The 16,834-nt window shown below is 46.7% G+C and overlaps 1 protein-coding gene across 1 annotated transcript; it reads right to left on the bottom strand.

Moving 5' to 3' along the window:
- Nucleotides 1-27: 27 nt before the first annotated feature.
- Nucleotides 28-16,803, bottom strand: LOC311372909 (NF-X1-type zinc finger protein NFXL1-like). Its single transcript, XM_084489834.1, has 24 exons — nt 16,666-16,803; nt 16,370-16,552; nt 15,784-15,893; nt 15,532-15,662; nt 14,843-14,887; nt 14,586-14,719; nt 14,159-14,244; nt 13,338-13,413; nt 12,734-12,834; nt 12,208-12,322; nt 11,808-11,932; nt 11,512-11,634; nt 10,939-11,029; nt 9,153-9,273; nt 7,620-7,776; nt 7,019-7,110; nt 6,044-6,065; nt 4,978-5,106; nt 4,661-4,815; nt 4,188-4,257; nt 2,348-2,452; nt 1,096-1,182; nt 881-934; nt 28-425 (listed from the first exon to the last, which is right to left on the bottom strand). The coding sequence occupies exons 1-24, from the start codon at nt 16,697-16,699 to the stop codon at nt 267-269; spliced, it is 2,505 nt and encodes an 834-aa protein (XP_084345960.1). The 5' UTR covers nt 16,700-16,803; the 3' UTR covers nt 28-266.
- Between the last annotated feature and the right edge of the window lie 31 nt (nt 16,804-16,834).

Raw genomic sequence — 16,834 nt, 5'->3', positions numbered from 1 at the left:
CTTTTCTCACGTTTATTTCCAGTAGAGAAAACATTTGCATAGAAACACATCTAATTCATGGATCGTCGACGTCGTTTCCACGGTGACCGCTGTAGACCACGGCTAGTGTTGGTGTTGGTTCAGGGCCCCGTCCAGGCCCCCCCCAGGAGGTGGAGCGGACATGAAGGCCAGGCTATGAGTGTACACCTCAAAAACAAATTCCCACACAACACACACCTTCTCTGCATCTATATGACACACACACACACACACGCGCGCGCGCTACATCAGGTAGTAGACGGCGACGGCCAGTGCGACTCCGCACACGGGCAGCAGAAGGAAGAGCTTGTATTTGCCCAGCTCTCCCTCTCCTCCTCCACCTCTCCTCTCCTCCTCCTCTCTCTCCTCCTGCCCTTCTGTCGCTTCTCAAACGCCTCACACTCCGCCTGGACACGGGCGCAAGAATGCACACACGCGCACACGCACACGCAGAAGAGACATACATTGTAAACAGGTGGTGGGAGGATAACGGTTATCAGAGGATACAAAGAGCCCTCCATAACCCTCACCTCATAGTTAAATGTGTTTAATTCACAACAATCTCATTTGTTTTCAATAGTTTAAATGGAATCACCCGATATTATCAATCCATATAATGTAATGATGATTTCAGCATGAACACTATATTGAGAGATACACTGCTAAATAAACATATGGCCAATCAGATCAAAGCGTCAATAACACTATTAACCAATTAAGTAATAACCAATCAAGTTGCAGCATTTGGAACACTATTAACAAATTAAGTAAGAGCCAATCAGTTCGCTGCTTAAGGAACATCACTATTAATATTGCTGTACATGGAAACAAATTCCCAGTAACCATGGGAACAGTGTCATACCTGGAGTTTCTTTTGCTCTTCCTCCTTGGCTGCCTTCTCCTCTTCCTCCTTCAACTGGAGCACACACACACACACACACACATTATAGGTTATATTATACAGTGTATTCATTCATGTAGTTGTGTGTGTGTGTGTGTGTGTGTGTGTGTGTGTGTGTGTGTGTGTGTGTGTGTGTGTGTGTGTGTGTGTGTGTGTGTGTGTGTGTGTGTGTGTACCTGGCTGGCTTTCTGTAGATGCTGTCTACAGGTGTTGTCACACTCCACTAAACTCTGGTCTTCATGAAGTTTAGCGCACAGGAACTCCTACACGAGTTGACAGACACAGACACGCATCCTTTTAAAATATACTTGAGATAATAGATTGGATTCCAAGTGTGTACAATTCAGGGATGTGCAAAGAGCCCAGTATCTGTATTTGTTTCTGTATTTGTTGAGGCATCAAAACCATTTGGGAGTAGGTAGAGAAATAATCTGTAACATCTGTTTTTGTTCTTTCTTCTTATTTTAGGATATTAAAGTGTTCAAACAGGTGTTCAATAAACTATTAGAACAATTATGAAACACTTGAAGGTAGGAAAGGCAACGTTTTGTCAAATCATTGCAAGGTACCGCCTATCCTACCTTTACATGTAATATTGGTTCCTGGTTTTCATAAACCGAGCAATAAACACTGAAGCCTATAACCACGAGCCTAATTGAAAAGAAAACCCTTTTAAAACGAAACATTCGGATCCTAATCCACACTCCAAGCAATAAACGAAACGCTGAACTAATAAATGAGGGGGAACATTGTGGACCGCGCCACCACCCGCCCTAATTGGAGGACGCTGAACCGGCAGAATATAAACAAACAAGAAAAGGGCCAACAGGCGAACCCTAATCTCCTCCCGGTCAAATAAGCGTTGTTATTCGTGACCCACAGGCTGACAGGGCGGCGAGCCCAGCGTGTAGGGGGACCGGCTACACGCCAGCGCAGAGCTAATCTCCTGCTCCCGGGTCAAACTAACTCCCCCTTCACATACTGCAGGGTGCCACGGGAAAACAAAGAGAGAAGGAACGTTATTATAAACTACCTGAGCAAAGCAGGTTCAGGTTAAACCTCCAAAAAAGAAGAAGTGGTGTAGCAATGTGCTACGTTCTGCTCCTGTTTGAATCACCCTGCACTGGACCCTTTCAGTCTGCTCTCTCTCCCCTCCACGCTCTTGTCTTCCTGTCACGTCCGCAGGAGTTGGCGGAGCACAAATAATGTAATAATATATTAAATATATGATAGATATGAAATACCCCCCACGCAGACAGTTATGAGGGACACCAGCTATTTGACATGTTTTTTTTTTTTTTTTTAATATTTGTATGCAATAAATATGCGGAAAAAAAACTATTTGTGCTTTGCCTTTCAAGTTTGCATGCACGTGTGTGTGTGTGAGTGAGTGAGTGTGCATGCTCATGTGCGTGCGTGTGTGTGTACCTTCTTGATCCTCTTGCAGGGACATCTCACTTTAACCTTCTGCTGACATATCTCCTCACACTGACCGGGATGACACACCTGCTTACAGCGGTGACCACAACTCAGCTACACACACACACACACACACACACACACACACACACACACACACACACACACACACACACACAGTTAGAACAACTTCTATAATCGTGAAAAACGTTCTATACTGTATATTCTATATCGTTCTTTTCTATAGCACCATGGAAGCATCCAACAGTGAAGCCCTTGGGTGTGACACTGGTACAAGCTGCATTCATCCATAGCACAGCCGCAGATAAGAAACCACATGATCAGAGGACTTTAAACACAGGGACTTGTTGCCGGGTAAGAAAACGCAGTTCGAGGAAAAACAGAGTAAAACACTTTCAGCTGGCTTCTCCCATACCCACTCTGTGTGAGCATGTGCGTCTGTGTAGTGCTCTAGTGTGTGTGTGTGTGTGTGTGTGTGTGTGTGTGTGTGTGTGTGTGTGCCAGTAACTATGACAAAATGAAAAAGCTAAATCATTCCCAGGTGAAAGTAATACACACGTTAAGAAAGAGGAGAGAGAAAAAGGGGAAGTGTGTGTGTGTGTTTGTGCATACGTGTGTGTGTGAGTGTGTGTGGCTGGCGCCAGAGCTTAATTGATTACCAAGAGTAAAAGAGAAGGAACAAAGGAAATGGAGGGCAAGAAAGAAAGAAAGAAAGATGCAGAGGAAGAGAGTGAGACAGACAGAGAGACAAACAGACAGACGGGCAGACGGAGTGAGAGTGTCCACTGTTCTTTCTGACCTGTATCAGAGCATCATCCTGATGAACAGTAACGTGATCTCACACGGTGACGGTGGACCACCCGACCGCTCACTGTTTTCCTTACAGAGACCGCCCTGTGCTTCAGGGTGTGTGCTTGAGTGTGTCTCAGTGTGTTGCGCATTGTGTTTCGGTGTGTTCCAGTGTGTTGCGCATTGTGTTTCAGTGTGTTCCAGTGTGTTGCGCATTGTGTTTCAGTGTGTTGAGCTTTGTGTCTCAGTGTGTGTCAGTGTGTGTCAGTGTGTGTCAGTGTGTCTCAGTGTGTGTCTCAGTGTGTCTCCGTGTTGAGCTGTAAGATTCCGTGTGTTACGGACAGATCCTCCCCTCAGCCAGAGCAACACACTGGCTTCCTGAGGGCAGCCGTGCACCCAGGTATGCTGTTATGATAAGCTTCTGAAAACATGGGCAAGCTAAGTTAATTATATCAGGAATGAGTAGAAAATGTACACTAAACCAAAACAAAGGTGTGGTATGAACAAGAAGACGGAAGAAAGAGGCCGACGGACAGACAGACAGACCGATGGAGGGACAGACAGACAAGGAAAACAGAGACAGACAGAGAGGGACAGAGAGAGAGGGAGACCGGTAGAGACACACAGACAGGAAGACAGAGAGAGAGAAACAGAGTCAGACACACAGAGAGAGAGAGAGACAGATACATTCTCTCTCATGGAAAGCTTCAACACTCCATCAAACAGTGAATTCCAACATCCACACACACACACACACACACACACACACACACACACACACACACACACACACACACACACACACACACACACACACACACACACACACACACACACTTACAGCCAGTTTGATAAGTGAGGTCTCATGATGCATTACTCTTCAAGCCGAGGTGTGTTAGAACACAGAGCAGAACGAGTAAGTCCTTACGTCCATGTGTCTGTGTGTGAGCATGTGTGTGTGTGCGCGCGTGTGTGTGTGCCTGTAGCGTGTGTGTGTGTGTGTGTGTGTGTGTGTGTGTGTGTGTGTGTGAGAATGTACCTCTTTAGGACACTGGTTGTTACAGGAGCCCAGCTGTATCTTGGATTCACGGTCGGCCGACTGCAGTCTCCTTCGCACACAAACAACAACACACACACACACACACACACACACACACACACACACACACACGTGTCACCTTTGACCTTTAAATGAGAACAGGCCCACAGAGCACACCTGGACCAGATGCCGTGTCTATCCCCAGGTGCGCGTTGCCGTGGGAAACAGATGGCCGGATAGGGGAGTATCATAGGTGGTTTAAGAGGAGCTTGTGGATACATTCGTTTAGTCATTTAGCAGACTTTTAAGTAGGTTTCGATCCATGTCTTTAGGGAGATGGTAGGGGTTGGGGAGAGAATCTTGCTCTAGGAAGCCTTCGGGTAAAAAAAAAAAAGTAAAAAAACCCTGACCCTGTGTGCGATTGCATGCGGTACGTATGCGATTGTGTGTGTGTGTGTGTGCGTTGTGCGTACGTGCACTCCACGTAGATCAGGGTGATCTTGCAGTGGCACCGCTGGCGGATCATCTGCTGACAGACGGGACAGTCTCCCGGGTGACAGCGGAGGGAGCAGGGGTGGGGGCAGCCGCGAGGGCGGGGCGTACAGCAGCCCACCTCACACACCTCACACTACAAAAGGGGGAGGGGAGTAAGAGCCAGAGAGAGAGGGGGGGGAGGGGGGGGAGAGAGATTCACTTTTTTATAATTTTCTAAAATGACCCCCAGGAAATAAAACAACAGGGGATATATAGAAGGGATGAAGATGCAAGTGGTTACCGTGGTTACACTCACCCCTGTCTTGTTTCCCTTGGTTACCGTGTGGCACTCCCTGGTGCAGCTGTGGTTGCCACAGGTCAAAAGTCGTCCGCAAGCTCGCTTGCAGGTGAACGGGCCTCGCTTGTGACATGGAACAGGACTCACCTGATACAGACACACACACACACACACACACACACACACACACACCAAATCGTGAACCCCCTTATAGCAAATGAAGACGAGATGTCGGGTAAAGGGCCATATGCTCTATGTTCCGTCCCACAGCAAGCATTAAGAACCACATGGCCACTAGGTGAAGAGTCCAATGAGCTGACACACTGGATGCTGTGAGCAGTCCCGTGTCTCATGGGCGTTGTAGATCACACACGCAGAACTACAGTGCCACGGGGTTCTGACAAACAGAATACAGATTTCTACCACTCTCCTTCCAAAAGCACACCACCTCCTGAAGCTGTCTGGAGGTGACTGGGACAAACACAGAGGGAGAGAGAGGGGTGGAACGACAGAGAGAGAGAGAGAGAGAGAGAGAGAGAGAGGTGGAACGACAGAGAGAGAGAGAGAGAGAGGGGGAACGACAGAGAGGGGGGGAACGACAGAGAGAGAGAGACACAGAGAGCGAGAGAGAGAGAGAGACACAGAGAGAGCGAGAGAGAGAGAGAGAGAGCGAGAGAGAGCGAGAGAGAGAGAGCGAGAGAAAGACAGAGAGACAGAGAGCGAGAGAGAGAGAGATGGAATCACAGAGAGAGGGGGACAGAGAAGAGACGAGGTGGGGGACAGAGAGACGGCCTGTGCCAGGAATATAAAAGCACTACCAGGATGAGGAAGGAGAGATAGATTATATGAGAGAGAGGACAGAGGAGGACAAACGGCTGCAAGGGAGACGAGACCAAAGCGTGGTAGGGGACAGAAGCTTAGAGAGGTTGCAGATGGATAGATGGAGCGAGGGAGGAGAGGAGAGGGAAATGAGATATTTTCATTTTTGCATCACTCTCAGGCACGAAGGTCAAAGGGTGAAAGAGATAAGAGAAATAAGAGAACCAGACAAACTCAAAGATACAAGCCCGTGACCCCAACTTACCTCATGTTCCCCAAAACAGGCGCTGCAGAAACACAAACCACAACGCAACTTAGCATTGTATAAATGTCATATTATCCACCATCAGCTGTCAATGCTATCTCCATTAACCTTACTGTCATCATTACATAATTACACCATAACTATCATCATTGCCGTCATAATTGTCATTATCCCGTGTCCATTGTTGTTGCTAAGCATAGAGTGCGTGATCCCTGACATACCAGTAGTAACTAGTAGTCCAGTAGAACCCCGAACCTCTACCTTGGCTTATTACGTTGATATTATATGACACCCAGAAGAAAACTCTCCAGCATGCAGGGGTGCAGGCGCACACACACACACACACACGCGTCCACAGACACACACAATTTGGAGTCACTAAATGCGTCACAAAAACTGCAGGCAGTTGGCAGCTACCAGAATGTTTAAAAAATGTGTGTAAACAAATACACTCACAGCATGTAGCATGTGTTCTGTCTCAGGTCTAATGTTCCATGACAAGACCAAAGCACCACAGCATGACTGTGCACGTGTGTGCGTGTGTGTGTGTGTGTGTGTCCAAATCACAAAGTTGACCTTAAAATTGTTACAGACCAAATCATGCATTGTTAATTGTCTTTTAATTATTTTGTCTTTTGTATATTTGTATTGTCGGTCACAACGCCCAACAACTAAGTTTGTCAAATTAATTAACGCTAGTTAAAGATTAATTTGTTAAAGCTAGTTTTTCAGGAATCCTTTATTTATAATATATTTATATGCACGTTATTTATTGTTCAATAACATTGACCAATCGTAAAACACGGTTCTAAATACATATTTTCTTAAACAACATTAGTGAATCGGCCCACCAGATGTTTGAGTGTGAGTCTGCATGTGTAGATCTGTGTGGGATTGCGTGCGTGCGTGCGTGCGTGCGTGCGTGCGTGCGTGCGTGCGTGCGTGCGTGCGTGCGTGCGTGCGTGCATCACGTACGTTGGTATAGGTACTTGACATGGTGGACAGGGCAGGGCTTTCTGGACGAAGGCTGGCTCAGTCGGTTGCTCCCATGGACCCGCCACCTTGGCCTAACACACACATGCACACGCACACAAATGTTACAATGTCCCACTTTGGTCTGGACACATGAATTCATATGTGAACTCGACACAAACCTTTGACATTGACGGTCATACTACGACTTACATGTGACTTCACTAGGACAATATGCTTCGAAACAAACTGCACGCTATACTAGCAGGACGGGTGTGTTTTTATATAACGAGGGCCAGGACAGCGGCATGTGTACCTGACCAGCAAAATTGGGTTTGTTTGTGTATCTAACATGGCCCAGGACAGGTGTGTGTGTACCTTAACAGGATCAGGCCAGGTGTGTATATCTAACGAGGATCAGGACAAGTGTACGAGTTTCTAACGAGCACCAGACCAGGTGTGTTCCTAACGAGGACGCGGCCAGGTGTGTTCCTAACGAGCACCAGACCAGGTGTGTGTTCCTAACGAGGACCAGACCAGGTGTGTTCCTAACGAGGACCAGACCAGGTGTGTTCCTAACGAGGGCCAGGCCAGGTGTGTGTACCTGTTGAGACTTGATGAGCACCAGGTCGTGGCAGGGGGCGGGACAGGTGTGTGTGCAGCGGGTGAGGGCCAGCAGGCAGGGCTGGCGGCAGGGGGGACAGGCCTCTTGGTGACAGCGGTGGTTCTCCCTGGCGGGGTGGTGGCAGGTGGGAGGCGACCTGGAGACACGGAGCAGAGGAGGATCATTTAAGTAGTTATTTATTGACCTATCTCCTCCAAATATTGTTCACCTTCAGACGTCATTCCATTTTTAAAACGTCAACTTTGAATGAAATCGCACACCATCATTCAATCGACTAACCCTTAATATGTAAATGAATTGATCTTTAAACTATGTTTAACTAACATTTAAATAATCCTCACGTTTTTATATTTTTACTTATCAAAACAGATTTTCGATATATTTTATATAGTCGTCACACTGCTCTAGCCCAAGTTAGCTTTACAAAAGCCTAACATTTCGGACCTCCAATGTACATTTTTCATTTGAAACACAATTCAAAACTTCAACTGTGGTTTCAACAGCGTTAAAATGAATCGAATCGATCGGAATGATACTCGTTGAGCATTTGTTGAGCGTTTGTGTGTGCAACCCCTGTTTACATTACACTGGGTCCCAATGGAATCTCTCGTCTTCCTTGGCACAAAAGTCTAGTCTTCTAGAACAAATAAACTCACATACTTGAAGGGACAGACACATGTTGGACCCCCAGATGTTTGTTTTTCTTTTTACCGAGCAGGACAATGTCCCATTAAAAGAAGTCTGAGTTATAGTCTTTCAAGGTTATGGGCGGACGCTAGGTCCTTCATACATGGCTGGGGGTCTGCTTGTGGGAGAAGCGAACAATGAGGGAGGCTATGTTTATAAATGCTCTGTAAAACCCTTTTTTCTTCACGTTACGTATGCACACAAAGAAAGTTTCAGGAGCTGGGACTCCACAGAGCCCGACGTTATGAGCCCTTTCATTCGGTGGCCTAGCTTTGAAGAAGCCAGGCGTTTAACAATTAACACACATTCTGCCACCACAAATGATGTCTTAACTTTAGTTATTATCATAACAATACCCCTATGTATCGTGCTAGTACTATTTCTACATCTAATCATACTCATACTTATCATACGAATAGACCCAAGGTTCAAACTTAATCACTTAGGTTTAGCTATTTAGATTGAGATTGAGATTCTGTTAGAGACTTTCCCAGAAGCTTGACATTATTTCAATGGTTTGTATGTTTATACTGTTATGCTTATTCCATTCAAACTTTTAACTTTTGAACTCAAATCTTTTTACTTGGGTTCAGCTATACAACATTTCTTTACGTGTTGAAGATTTATTGAACATATTTCAAAGCTAATTTTAACAGCAATCAGCGCATTTCCTAAAGGAAAAGCCTTTCCTAGTGGACACACACACACACACACACACACACACACACACACACACACACACACACACACACACACACACACACACACACACACACACACACACACACACACACACACACACACAGCCCTGGTCTGTGCGTTTACCTGCAGAGCTCCTTGCAGCGTGGGGGCTTGGTGCTCCGCTCTCTCCCGCACGGGACCACCAGGCGGGAGGTGCCACACGCACACTTCACCTGGACCGTCTCTGGACACGGATAACAGGCACCTACACACACACACACACACACTTTAATACGTGTCATCCCTCCATCCTTCTGCCTGTCCTACTTCATGTATGTCCTCTATGATTCATCCAGCATTCTGTGGATCCTCCGTCCCTCTATCTCTCCTACTTCATGTATGTCCTCTATGATTCATCCAGCATTCTGTCTATCATCCCTTCATCATTCTGTTTCCTCTTTCATCACTCCATCAGCCTTCAGTCTGTCCTCTATCCTCCCTCCATCAATCGGTCTCTGTAAACCTGTATAATTCTTTTTCTCCCCCATCGGTCTAACTGTCCTCTATCCTCTCTCCATCAGTCTGTCTCCACACCATTTTCCCTCGATGATTGTCTCTCCCCGTCTGTCATGCTGGACGAGTGTACGATGTCGGCTGAAGGCGTTTGTTCAGCCATCGAAAAAGGCGACAGTTGAACAAATCGTTCCTAATTTCGGGGGCCTAACTTCCAATTAAAAAACAGAGACCTTTACACACAAACACACACAAAGACCCAAACACACAAAAGGTAAACACACACACACACACACACACATAGACGTGGAATGTGGCAGTTGCCATCTGATGACCTATGCTTCCTGTGTTACGCCAAAACCTTTCCCCCGACTTGCATGCGTGTGCGCGTATGCGTCTAACGATCTTTCCCTCGCTCCTCAAAAGGTCAGGGTGGCCAATCAGAGGAGAGAAAGGCCCATCAATTATCTTCTATCTTTTCAGCCAATCCAGTGAGAGACAGACGAATAAATTAGCTTTTATCCCCCTATCGGGAGACAAAAGACAGGGAGGACATTTAAACACAAACAAATTGCACACAAACGCATGCAGACACACACACACACACACTTTACATGTGTATGGGAAAGCGATGACCTCTACATCCTGGTTAAACTCATTAATCCAACTCAACAAAGACACAGAAGCCTTTGAGTGTGTGTGTGCTTGCGTGTGTGCAGTTGTGTGGGCGGGTGTCATGCAGCTTTTTGATCATTTTCAACCAAATCTCAAAGCAGACAAACAATTGCTCCTTCTCTTGGGTCATAAAAGACACACACACACACACACACACACAAACACACACACACAATCACATAATATACCAATATATTTAGTACATAGAAACGCAGTATAAAAAGTGAATAAAAATTAAACGGTTATTAATCAAGTCTAGGGCTGGCCGCAATTAGTAAGACAAAACAAGACTTGTGTTCCACTAGTCCCACATGTCAACAAGTAGGCTAACAACGAAACGCTATTAGACGCACATTGAGAAAGCACACATAAGGAACCTAAGGGATGAAGAAAGAGAGCTTGTACTTGTATTGACATGCTCTCAGTGTGCTATAAAGAAATACTAAACTACGCCAAAACACACCTCTCTCACACACAGAGACGTAGCACGGCGGTGATCCAACCTACACATCGGACACAGACGTGCACTACTACACAGAAGGTGCTGTGGACTCAGAACATTCCAGAGCCTGACCCTTGAACCTCTCTCGCTGTGGCTGTCCCGGCCAATCACAATCCACCAGGCACACACTCATCTGAAGTGACCGTTTCTGCGTGGAGGTGGTGCGTGTGTGTGTGTGTGCGTGCGCACGTGTGTGTGTGCGTGCGTGCGTGCGTGCGTGTGCGTGTGTGCGTGCGTTACCTTGGTGACAGATTGAGGGACATTTATGGTTGCGGCAGCCCAGCGATCGTCCACAGTTCTGGTCACATGGGGGGCAGTTACCGGGGCAACACTGCGGCGCCACAGGACAATTTGCATAGAATGCGAAAGGTTAATTTAAACAATTACTCAAAATAGTGGCCAGTATGTTGGTATAGCATTCCAACGGTTCTTTTTTAATAATGGTTAATAATCGTTGTTTTTTTTAATAATAATTTAATAATCGTTTTGGGCAGTGCGGTAGCATAGCATGCTAAATGTTAGCATAGCATGGTTCTTTTTAACAAGTATTTAGAATAGTGGGCAGTATGATAGAATAGCAGGCAAAATACTTAATACAGAAATTTGAATTAAGTCAAGCGATCCAACTTATTTCAAAAATATATTTGCTTTGATAAAATCAAATATTAAAAACAACATAGTCGCCAAAGAAGGATTGGTGTCCATGAAGTAAATGACAAAGTGTAAACGGCGTGTGTTTGGGACACAGCGCCTCCTGGCTGTGCGGGGGACATGTGTCTCTACGTTTGCCTCCGGTATATAAAAAGGGGGAACCTTTCTCCTGCACTGGTGCCTCTGGCAGCCCCGGGTGTTGGGGCACTTGGTGTCACAGAGGTACTCCTTGTGACAGGGCACCACGCGGCTGTAGCGCCCGCAGCGGCACCACCGCTCCACCTCCTGCACGGGGGCAAAACACGGACCAATCACCCTACATACAAATCATCAATTAACCAATTAACCAATTAACCAGAAGACACATGTCGTCGATCCACCAATAATACGCTCAGTACGTCGATGTATGATCGCGTGTTATGTTGGGTGAGCGAGTGAGTGAGTGTCGGTGCGCTCACCTGTCTGCAGGTCTCACAGTTGCCATGGTGACATCTCATGGAGCAGGTGTGTATTCCGCACGTCAGCGGACGGTCACACGTGTCCCCGCACGTCCCGACCTCCTCCGTGCACGGGCGCGAACACTCTACACACACACACACACACACACACACACACACACACACACACACACACACACACACACACACACACACACACACACACACACACACACACACACACACACACACACACACACACACAATAAAATGCCATCTATCAGGGTGACTTGGTTGTTGATGATGATCAATTATCATCATCATCAGTGTGTGTGTGTGTGTGTGTGTGTGTGTGTGTGTGTGTGTGTGTGTGTGTGTGTGCGTGCGTGCGTGCGTGCGTGCGTGCGTGCAGTGAACTCACTGGACTTTCCGCAGGGACAGGCCCTCTCCCCCGTGCGGGGGCAGGCGCCACACAGACCCCCGTGACACTCTCGGTCGCAGGTGTGATTCCCACAGGACAACACACCTCCACACACCTTGGGGAGGGGAGGAAGAAGGAGACGAGGTGTGTTTACATTTACATTTAGGGCATTTAGCAGACGCTTTTATCCAAAGTGACTTACAATAAGTACATTTGTCAGAAGAAGAAGGTGAAACCATATATATGCTGTCGGTGCAGTAAGGATGTTCATAGGTTAGCTAGGTTAACCCATTCCCTGTAACCTGTAACACACCTGGGGGATATACTTATTAGACCTACTAACTGACATGCAGATTGACTTGGCTTCATTGAATTACATTTTATTTAGAAGAGGGGGAAGCGAGGAGAGGGGAGGAAGGAGATAGGATGAGGAGGGTAGGAAATGTGAAGAAGGAAGATAATAGAATTGGGGAGATTTTAGAGATAAGCAGGACAGAAGCAAACAGAACAAGAGGGAGAGGAGAACCTGTTGGCAGTTCCAGGACGGACTGGCGCACTCCCTCTCCGCCTGCTCGCGTCCACACACACACCTCTGAACACTGACCCGGGGGCACGGCGCACAGGGCCCTGGGGGAGAGACGGACGTTAAGACAAGGAGGAGCCACGAGGATAGAGAGAGAGAGAGAGAGAGAGAGAGAGAGAGAGAGAGAGAGAAAGAGATGAAAAACATGTCATCAATACCAACAGGTTCTATTTCTTTTCAGTGTTCTCTACTTAGAATTAGGGCTGCTCGATTATGGCAAAAATCGTACTCACGATTATTTCCTTCAATATTGAAATCATCAAAAATAATGATAGTCAACTCGATTTTATTAGTTTGGAGATCGTTTGACCAAAAAAAAATAGAAATCGCGATCAGAATTCGATTAATCACACAGAGCTACTTAGAATATAAATATACATGATGTGAGGAATATATTTGGAGTGCTATATTACATACTATGTATCATATGAAGAGGTCATGGGTAATAATTGACGATAAAAATGCAGTACATGAGAGTACATCAGAAACACACTAACAAGTTTCAGGGTTAGATCCACTATAGGTGTGTGCGTTTGTATGTGTGTACCTGAGTGACACTGTTGCGTGCAGCTGTGTTGTTTGCAGGGCAACATCTTTCCACATCGTTGTTGACATGACCAGGCCTGACAGAACGTACACACACACACACACACACACACACACACACACACACACACACACACACACACACACACACACACACACACACACACACACACACACACACACACACACATTGAAGAACATGATGATTAAGTTGGTGCTCTGCATCTCGATGGTAGAGCAAGGCACCACCGCCAGGGATTTTCGTCCCCACCGTGCTATGAACATTGTACGCAAGCAAAGGGTTTATTTTGCTTTGAACACCGGCCCAGTGTACGTTATCCAGCTTAGTTTGATTCTATGGTTGGACAAACGGTCTGCTATTCAGAAATAACACATCATTTACTGCCCCAATTGACCAGAATAGTGTATTTGACAAAGCCATGCAATAATCCTATTTAGCCATTTAGTATGATTCTGATTAGTCAATTAGGGCATTCAGCGGTCTGTTGTTTCTGAACAGCAGACCGTTGCTAAGTACGCTTTATCGAACCGTAGAATCTAACAGACCATTATTTTTTGTGGAAGCAGTAAAATCCTTTTTAAAATCAACCAAATATTTGTGCGTGTTGAGGACTTGCTGCTGACAGTATTCTGAGATAAAACGACAAATGAGATATTTATTCAGTTAGAAGCCGTGTTATTATCAGGATAATGTACATACATCTCTTATATATCGTTTTGTGACCAAGAATGTGTGTGTGACCATGGAGGCATCCATGGTAGCCGTCGGTACCCATGGTTACCGTGGGTTGTTGTTGTTACCTTGTTGCTACAGCGACGAGGTAGAGGCCGGCCTTTGCCACACATACAGGAAACATGGACCATCTTCGGACAGGGAGGGCAGGGGCCTGGTGCGCACACACACACACACACACACACACACACACACACACACACACACACACACACACACACACACACACACACACACACACACACACACACACACACACACACACACACACACACACACACACACGTAATTACTTCATTACAAATGAATAACAATTGTGATGTATTTGTATGTTTGTACATATATTAAAGATTGTTGTTGTGTGATTTTTGGGTGTGTGTGTGTGTGTGTGTGTATGAATGTATGAGGTTGTGCATGTACAGTATATGAGTGTGCGAGGTTGTCTGTATGTTTCAGTGTATATTAATCTGTTGTTGTTGTGCGTGCGCGCGTTACCTGGGTGACAGAGCAGCAGACAGGTGTGTCCACAGCTGGGGGTGAGCGGTCTCTCACAGACCTGCCCACAGGAGTGAGGCAGCAGCCAGGGGTCCACCGGGGGGTCCTGCACCTTCTCACAGTAACACACATACCTGCACACACACACACACACACACACACACACGTATACTACGACACTAGACGGAGGAACACTGAAGTAGCTTTACGTTGCTCTAATGACAATACGGACAATATGGTACAGAGATGAAACCCACCTGTTGGGGGTGGCACTGGGCGGGTACTCTGTACGGCACTTTGGACTGGAGGAGAGGAGGGGGTAGAGGGGGGGGGGAGAGGGAGCAGAGTAGAAGGACAAGGGTTAACTACTTAAGACCTTTTCCCACATTTACTCGTGGCCCCATGCAAGATTTCCTGCATGGGGCCACGAGTACATGAGGACAGGGATCGATATTCTAGGGAAATCCGCAACAGCAATTTTTTCCTTCTCAAGACCAAGTAACATTTCCGGATCACTGACGTACGGCTGTACTCGGAATGAAAAAAGAGGCGCGTTGAGGGTAACGTCCATCTGACGTGACGCAAATTTCAGATGGAGCGAGCTACCCAATCACAACATTTACATTTCACAAGACTCCGTTGAGAACGTATGCTTAACACGCCGACGCTTACCGGGTAATCCGGCTGGCAACCCTAAATTTTGCATTGCCGCCATACGCTGCAATGCCCCTTGGCCCATCTATTCCAGTGTTGTTATGTCACGTGTGAAAGGGCGCGAGACGCAAGTCCTCCACAATGTTACTGCAAGTTTAGTAGTGAAAATCACGAGCGGTGCCTGAAAGTTGACGCTTGTGATTCACAGGGGAACTATCTGTGAAAGGGGCTTTGGTCGACTGTTCAGTCGCGCATCAAGAGGTGACGGTGAAAAAGCCGCTCGTCTCCTCACCAAGGCCATGGGTGCTGCTTCTGACCAAAGTCTTCGTCGGTCACTGAGGAGACGAGGAAGGCGGAGTCCTTGGCCCACTTCTGGATGCAGGGGATGTGGAAGAGAGAGTAACACCCGGCACAGCTCCACACCTAAGGGACACGCAAGAGACACATGTAGACTACTTTGGAGGGAGTGTGTGTGTGCATGTGTTAAGTGTGTATGTGTGTGTGTGTGTGTGTGTGTATGCTTGTGCGTGTGCGTGCGTCGTACCGCCTGGATCCTCTTGACGGAGGCGATGCAGATGAGGCAGGTGACCGCTCCGGACTGGAACAGCTCACTCACATACTGATTGGTCCTCTCTAGCCCGTTCACATCACCCCCTGCACACACACACACACAATTCATAAAAAAAAAATTTGGATTTGTTTGTGCACCGGTATATAGCATTCATAGGATTGTAATCCATTCCTTGTTACCCCCCACTAGTTGGGTGGTGGAGAGAATGCAAGGGGCACCATCTATTGGTTAAATATGATACTGCAGCTCTCTGATGACAATCATATACCCATAAGAAACTGCTTAGTCACATTAATAACAAACAAGCATGACTAAGTTAAAAACAAAAAATGTAAACATAGGGGCAATGATTCTGCACAGAGGAAAAACAAACAAAGACATAAATAAAGTGGGGCCGGCCCGTCTAGTGCTTAAAACCTGACGCCCCGGTTAACAGCCCAGCGGCTGCATCGTGGACAAACTGGAGCCGAGTCACAGAAGAGAGACTCAGAAAGTGAACAGCGAGTTGCGGTAGTACAGACGGGAGGAGACGATAACATGTGTGATTCCTTTGTGTTACCTGTCTGGTCCGTGTAGGTCGTAAAGGTTGAGGCGAGAATCTTTCCCTGCTTTACATCCCTCGTCCCAATCGCTTCATCTTCCTCATCGGAGGAGGAGGAGCTGTAATGGCTCTGGACCAATCGTTGAGCAGTAGCCATGTTCGACTTCCTGATCTCCTCGAACTTCGATTGGACAGCCAGGCCTGACAAACACACAGTAGTATTTTTTACAGTCCTAAAGCTGTAGTCTGTGTCAACAAAAGACTGTTAGAATTTGCTGCCGAGTGCTGCACAACACATTGAAACATTTCCTTACTTTGTTCATTTTTTGACGAGGGAATGGTGTTCATCTTGCCTCCTCCTCTTCCTCTTCCCTCTCCTCCTTTACTCCCCTCTGCTGTTGCTCCTTTCCCCTCTCCTCTTCCTTTCCCCTCTGCTCCTCTCTTGGCCCCTGCTTTCCCCCCTGCTCCTCCTCCTCCTCCCGC

The sequence above is a fragment of the Micromesistius poutassou genome, assembly GCF_964030765.1.
Source record: "Micromesistius poutassou genome assembly, contig: SCAFFOLD_5302, whole genome shotgun sequence".
NCBI lineage: Eukaryota > Metazoa > Chordata > Actinopteri > Gadiformes > Gadidae > Micromesistius > Micromesistius poutassou.
Note: the sequence above shows the minus strand (reverse complement) of the source record. Positions and strands in the feature narration are given on the sequence as shown.